General features: G+C 52.7%; 1 protein-coding gene across 2 annotated transcripts in view; it reads right to left on the bottom strand.

The window, feature by feature from the left end:
• Window positions 1–777: 777 nt before the first annotated feature.
• IL4R (interleukin 4 receptor) overlaps window positions 778–7,311 on the bottom strand; it is a 50,625-nt gene continuing 44,091 nt past the window's right edge. For both annotated transcript variants that reach the window (XM_073015254.1, XM_007988409.3), the window contains exons 8-10: window positions 6,573–6,651; window positions 4,747–4,796; window positions 778–3,313 (exon numbers count right to left, since the gene is read on the bottom strand). In XM_073015254.1, the coding sequence (XP_072871355.1) occupies window positions 1,735–3,313; window positions 4,747–4,796; window positions 6,573–6,651 (1,708 nt within the window). In that variant the 3' untranslated portion in view covers window positions 778–1,734. The remainder of the gene's footprint in view (window positions 3,314–4,746; window positions 4,797–6,572; window positions 6,652–7,311) is intronic.

The raw sequence follows: 7,311 nt of genomic DNA, 5'->3' as shown, positions 1-7,311 counted from the left end.
CAGAGGTTTATTTAAACCGGAGCAACTCCATCTTGAATAGGGGCTGGGTAAAATGAGGCTGAGACCTACTGGACTGCATTCCTGGGAGGTTAAAGCATTCTTAGTCATAGAATGAGACAGGTCATCACAGATACAGATCGTAAAGACCTTGCTGATAAAACAGCTTGCAGTAAAGAAGCCAGCTCTAACCCACCAAAACCAAGATGGCAACAAGAGTGACCTCTGGTTGTCCTCACTGCTACACTCCCACCAGCGCCATGACAGTTTACAAATGCCATGGCAACATCAGGGATTTACCTTACATGGTCTAAAAAGGGGAGGCATGAATAATCCACCCCTTGTTTGGAATATAATTAAGAGATAACCATAAAAATAGCCAGCAACCCTCGGGGCTGCTCTGTCTATGGAGTAGCCATTCTTTTATTCCTTTACTTTCCTCATAAACTTGCTTTCACTGACTATGGACTCGCCCTGAATTCTTTCTTGCGTGAGACCCAAGAACCCTCCTCTTTTGGGGTCTGCATCTGGACTCCTTTCAGGTAACACTTTCTTGGTTCATGCCCTTCCCTGCCTCAGTTTCCCACTACCTTTGCAGGGTTTCCTGGGATTACTTCCTAAATCAACTATTTGAATCCTTGTCTGGGGAACCCAAACACAGATGGCAAGTTTTTTAACCCCCTGCATCCTGGTTCCTCTGCATGCGTGAATTCCAGGAGTTATTAGAGACACGACACCCACAGCAGTGTCTGGCAGTATGTTTGGTTAATACACACAAAATAAAGAGACAAAGAAACTTTATTTATACAAAACTCCACCCCTTCTGTTCCACTCTCCTCAGCAAACACAGACAACAGGTGATGAAACTATCTTTAAAACACAGAGATGAGCATTACTCAAGCCAAGGTCCCCGCCTTCCCTAGCACCTGAGGTCTGGGCCAACGTGCAGGGTAACCGGTGCCTTATGCCTGCTGCCTGGATTGCTCGCCCACAGGGTAGCTGAGTGTATTCATTCTGGGGGTCCCATGCATACGAGGAGCCCCCAGCCATACAACTGTGCATGAGTGTTTGGCAGCAAATTGTCCCTGCTCTAGTCATCGCAATTTTTCATGTCCTCTGCTGCTCCCCTTAACTGAACACCCCTTGACAGCCGGGATCCTGCCTCCAGCATCAACCTAAGGAAGCTCTGTTCAATGAAAGAGCACCTCTAGGCAATGACCACCTTCCCTGAACTGCAATTTCTCATCGATTTCCCAAGGCCGCCCAAGTCATTCCCTGGATGGCTGTGTTAGTTTCTAGGCTCAGCTTCTAGTTCAGTGAGACAGAGGCAGGTGGGCCTCTATGTGGGCCATGGTGATTTGGCGGGCAAAACATGCCCTGGGCAGGTACAACAGGGACAGTCTGCTGCAGAAGTTGTGGATGGAGCAGCCAACAACTTGTTCACAAGTCGAGGTGCCCAAGGATCTCAGTTTTCCTGCAGGGGCCTGCCGTGGGGCACAGCGACCCAGTGCCCTCTCCTCTCATTGGATGTGGTGAGCCCAGCCCAATGCTGGGCGGAGTCCAGTCTCTGTAGCCCAGTGTTAGGCCAATGTCAGTGGAACCTAACACCTTCATACCACGTTTCTTCAAGTCTTTTGGAAATCTGCCAGCCTGGCTGCCTTCCAAGAGGTGGCATTTCCCAGGCATGGATAAGCCCTAGTCTTTATCTGCAGACCTCAGCAACAAGAGGGCATGCACCTAAGAGACCCTCATGCATGTGGGACCCACGGAGACAAAGTTCATGATCTGGGGAGTCTGGCTTGAGCTCTGAGCACTGCCAGGGGCAGGATGGAAGGACAGTGAGGATTTACTCTTCTCTGAGATGCCCGAGGGTGCCAGGGAGGCCGGCCAGAGGCTGGCCTCCAGTGGAGCCCCACCTAGAGAGGGGTCTGGGGCCCTTAGGGGGGTTGTAGGGGGCGAGGACCTGTCTCCACAGCAGCAGCCACAGCAGGGACTGGCCACGACAGGGGCCTGGCCACCATCCTCCTGGCCATGACACTGCTTCAGGTGGCCGCACAGGTGGCAGGTGAGGGCTGAGTAGACGATGCCACTGCCCAGGCTGTCCCCAAGGGGGTCTGTGGCCTGCTCCGGGGGGAGTGGGGGCTTCTGCATGTCCTCTACTTTTTCCCCTGGTTCCACACCCAGGTGCTCTGGGGAGCTGCTTGGGAGGCGTGAGCTCTGCGGGCTGTGAGGTGGCTCCCTGTCCAGTCCAAAGGTGAACAAGGGGACAGGGACTGGGGCAGGGTCCCCAGGGCAGCCAGGAATGAGGTCTTGGAAAGGCTTATACCCCTCTTCCCCACTGCTAGCCCCAAATCCACATTCCCCTGGGGACACGGCACTGCTGGCAAGCAGGCTCGAGAAGGCCTTGTACCCAGCCTCTCCCGGGGGACCCAAGCCCGCCACCGCACTGGCCTGGATGCCACCCTGCTGCACCGCATGTACAAACTCCCGATAGCCACTGGCGGGGGCCGAGGCGGGGGCTGCAGCCGCCCCGTGCTGGAGGACATTCCGACGGAGGATTTGCTCCCAGGTTTCTGGCTCAGCTGGGACCACGGTGGTTGGCTCAGAGAGCTGGGGGGCACAGGGCATCTCAGGGTCCACTTCCTCCAGGTGTCCGGCCAGCAGCGGGTCTGAACCCAGCTCTCTGGGATGCGAGGACTGGCTCAGGGAGTTGCTGAAGCTGCGGTAAGCAGGGTTGCTTGAGATGACGAGGGGCATCTCTGTGCAAGTCGGGTTGTCTGGGCTCTGCGTTGGGCTGGCAGGAGGACTCGGCTCCTGGTGGAGAGGCTGCTCCTTGCCCCAGGGAGGCACCTCCTTGGGCCTTGCACTTGGGAACTCATCCCAGGGCACGTGAGCACTCGTGCTTCCCAAAGGTGGAAGAAGGCACGACTCCCCCATGTCCTGCTGGCAAAAGCCCCCATTCTCCCCTCCGAGCAGGTCCAGGAACAGGCTCTCTGTTAGCCGGGCCACAATACCCTCCCTTCCCTCCTGGAAGTCATCCCTGTTGCTCTCAGATGATGCACAGAAGCTCCCTTTTTCTTCCTCTACCTCCTCCTCCTCCTTACACTCCACTGGAGCCTCAAACAACTCCACGCATCGCACCACGCTGATGCTCTCTGGCCAGAGGACTGTCTTGCTGATCTCCACCGGGCACCATACTGATTTTCCGGAGCCCTGGAAAGGCAGATCTTTGACAGCCTTGTGGGGATCCTCATCCCTTTTCATGTTGTGCTCCAGAAAACAGGGCAAGAGCTTGGTAAGACAATTCTTCCAGTATCTGCAAAAGCAAAGTTTGGTCAGGGTTCAGTTTCGATACTTGAAAAACTCCTATTCATTCTTCAAAGCCCAGCCTGAAATCACCATGTCCTGATGGCTGTCTACTGCAGACATGCCTTTTAATGTTATAATCAGTAATTGATCAGTCTATATTGCTAGAATGGGAAATGAGGGTAGGGCCTGTGTCTTTGGGATTTCAGGAACCCAGCACATGTCCTGGCATCAAACACAAGCTCAGATCTATTGAATAAGAAAAAGTCTTTATGGATGATTATAATTAAAAGCAACACCATATCCCAAGCCATGACCAATTAGAATGGATATGGAAGCCGGATGCAGGGGCTCACGCCTGTAATCCCAGCACTTTAGGAGGCTGAGGCGGGAGGATCACTTGAGCTCAGGAGCTTGAGAACAGCCTGGGCAACAGAGCCCAGGCTGTCTCAAACATCTCTACAAAAATAAAAAATAAAAAAATGAAAAATTAGCTGGGCATGTTGGTATGTTACTTTAGTCCCAGCTACTCAGGAGACTGAGGCCAGAGAATCACTTGAGCCCAGGAGTTTGAGGCTGCAGTGAATCACTGCATCCAGCCTGAGGGACAGAGCAAGACCCTGTGTCACCAAAAAAAAAAAAAAAAAAAAAAAAGATGCAGGGTCCTAGGGTTGAAGAAGCATCCTGGACACCCTTTAGTGTCTGGAGCGTGGAAAGGTCCAGCAGGCCCCAGGGAGGAAGCTAAGAAGGCCACAGTGGCGGGGCAACACAGCGAGAGCTTGTCTTTACAAAAACTTTTATTATTATTATTATTTTTTTTGAGACTAGAGTCTCATTCTGTCACCCAGGCTGGAGTGCAATGGCACAATCTCCGCTCACTGCAACCTCCACCTCCCGGGTTCAAGTGATTCTCATGCCTCAGCCTCCTGAGTAGCTGCAATTACAGGCAAAAACCTTTTAAAATAGCCAGGCGTGGTAATGTACATCTGTAGTATCAGCTACTCGGGAGGCTAAGGAGGGAGGATCACTTGAGCCCAGGAGTTTGAAGCTGCAGTGAGCCATGATTGCACCACTGCACACCAGCCTGGGCAACAGAGTGAGATCCTGTATATTTTTTTAAAAAAAAGGATAGTGGCTATTTGCCAACAAGTATACAATTAGGTCAGGATTTTAACAACAGGCATGTCTGCTCTGATTGTTAACTATAACAGCACTCCCAAGGGGCTTCACCATGTACCTGACACACCAGTGAAACTCAGGGGGCTTGGCCAGCACTCCACGTTTCCAAAACACCCCTCCTCCTGCCGTCCCTTGAAGCCTAATGTCACAGGGCAATTACCAAATGCCGGGGGAGAGAAGGCAGACATAGAGCTAGGGGCTTGCCTCTCCAATTCTATCACCTTCCCAATGCATGCAGGCTGTGACCTAAGTTCAGATACATACGGGCACTTGGCTGCTTCCTGGCCTCGGGATCGCTTCTCCCACTGTGACTCCTAAAATACAGAGACAGCCAATGAAAGAGCAGAGTGGCCTTGCAGCCCGGCCTGCAGTACGGCAATGCTCAGGAAGGGGCGCAAGCCTCGACATCACACAGGTCGGAAGTCCAACAGGTTACTTACGCTTTCTGAGCCTCAGATTCCTGGGAATTAATGACATTGTCCTAATATTCACAGGGACTGTGGTCGATGGCAAAAGTGGCCACAGAGGAGTGCTCTGAATCTCCTCCCATCCCTTGAATCTACCCTGGCCCTGGGACTTGCTTGGACCCATAGAATGTGATGGAAGTGACATCGTGCCAGTTCTGCGCCTGGGCCTCAAGAAGCCTTGGGATTTCCCACCCTTGAAAACCGAGCCACTCTGTGAACAAGCCTGGGCCGGCCTGCTGGAGGGTGGGAGGCACATGGCTCACGCATCTGCACTGTCCCAGGTAAAAGTCAGCCAATTAGGCTGGGTGCGGTGGCTCACGCCTGTAATCCCAGCACTTTGGGAGGCCGAGGCGGGTGGATCACCTGACATCAGGAGTTCGAGACCAGCCTGACCAACATGGAGAAATCCCGTCTCTATTAAAAATACAAAATTAGCCTGGCGTGGTGGCGCATGCCTGTAATCCCAGCTACTCGGGAGGCCAAAGCAAGAGAATTGCTGGAACCCGGGAGGCGGAGGTTGCAGTGAGCCAAGATCACGCCATTGCACTCCTGCCTGGGCAATAAGTGCAAAACTCTGTCTCAGAAAAAGAAAAAGAAAAAAAAACCCAACTGTCGGACACGGAGGGAGGCCACAGAGGGAGGCCACGGAGGGAGGCCAGCTCAATCCAGATCTGCCCAGCCTCCCCTGCCACCCTCACTGCTGAGCCCAGCCCCAAATGCCAGCCTGCAGAAGCATGAGCTAAACAAAGTTGGTGTTGTAACTCTCTACATTTCAGGGTCATTTGTTACACAGCAAACACTAACTGATACATAAATGGCACTTGGTATTTGCAAGAGGCTGGAATATGCACTTTATATGTATTGTCTCAATAAATTCCAATATCTGCCCTACCAGGTAAACACTGTTATAACCCACAAGAGGAAACTGAGGCTCAGAGAATTAAGCAACTTGCTCAAGTCCACACTGCCAGTGAGTGGCAGAGTCAGAAATCAAAGGCAACACCACCAGATTCCAGAGTCCCTGGGAAAGCAAGGACCCTCAGACCTTCTCTTCTAGACAGGACCTGTATCCCCCGTTTCTCCTTCCTGGAGAACTCCAATCTTGCTCAGGCAAACCCCACCCACTCACCCACAGGACCATGGCCTTGGGGAAGCTGACTCCACCCCTGGCTCAGGGGTGGGATACATTTCAGGCCAATGAGAACCCGGAAGGGATTTGCTGGTGCTGCGGGGGCAGTTTCTTATGCTTAAGAGGAAGACACTGAAAGCCTGTCACCCTCTCCGTCCTCCTCTCCTTCTGGCCTCTAGCCCTGGTACTGGCACCTCCCCAGGGAATGACACAGTGATGATGACCCAAGGGTCATTCTCCCAAGGGGAGGGAAAAAAACAGGAAACCAACCCCAGAGGAGCCCACCCCAGGCTGGGATTGCCAAGGGGAAGGGCGGGAAAGCCTCTGGTCTCCTAATGACCTCATTCGGCTTCTGCCTCTGTCTCCCCTGCAACCCTCCTGACTGTCCATTTGCCATTCCAGAAGCCAATGAATGTCTTTAACAGTCCAGGTGTTCTGGACCACACTTCTTCCTGTACGCAGTCCCACATATCCTCACCCACGCCCGCTCCTACCTGAGCATCCTGGATTATTATAGCCACGAGGTGGCTGCGGGCTGGGTTGGGAATCTGGTCCCACCATCCTTTCTTAATCCTGAAAAACAAAAGGAAAAGGTGTTGATCTCTGAATTACTGACAGGTGAATGCTCCTCCCATAAAAATGGTCGTTATCACCAATACTTATTTGGTGTCAGAAATCAGGCTGGTTAGTTTCTGGAGGTCAAACCACTGACTCCTTACTCTAACCTGGTGACATGGATTCTATTGCTAACCCTGTTCTACAGATGAGGAGAGTGAGGCCCAAGAAGGTGGAGTGACAGCTGGTAGGTGGCAGAGCCAGGTTCACACTCCCACATTCTGTTACCCAGAGCAGAGTTCCTGATGAGGCCACCTGTGTCCTCAATAGGAACGAGACCCCAGGGGATTAGGAAAGACTCAAACTGTAGAGAGAGGATTCTAGGTTCCCCTCAACAATCCCTTTTTCAGAGCAGCTGAGGGCAAATGACCAGGGAGTGGCCTGGGATGGCCTGGGAAGCTGGGGGATCTACGGAGAAACACCCCCCTTCTCTTTCCTGGCCCGCCTGGGGCCGTGGTGCATCATCCCTGCGAGGTAAGATCCTCAGACCGCTTCTGAATTAGCCTCTGCCCACGGTTTCAGTCAACACGTATTTATTGAGCACCTTCTATGTTTGACTCACTGTGCCCGGCCCTGAGGCCACAACAGTGAATGAAACAAAGATGCCTGCCTTGGTGA

The sequence above is a fragment of the Chlorocebus sabaeus genome, chromosome 5 (genome assembly GCF_047675955.1).
Source record: "Chlorocebus sabaeus isolate Y175 chromosome 5, mChlSab1.0.hap1, whole genome shotgun sequence".
Classification (NCBI taxonomy): Eukaryota; Metazoa; Chordata; class Mammalia; order Primates; family Cercopithecidae; genus Chlorocebus; species Chlorocebus sabaeus.
This window is presented reverse-complemented; position numbering and strand designations above follow the sequence as displayed.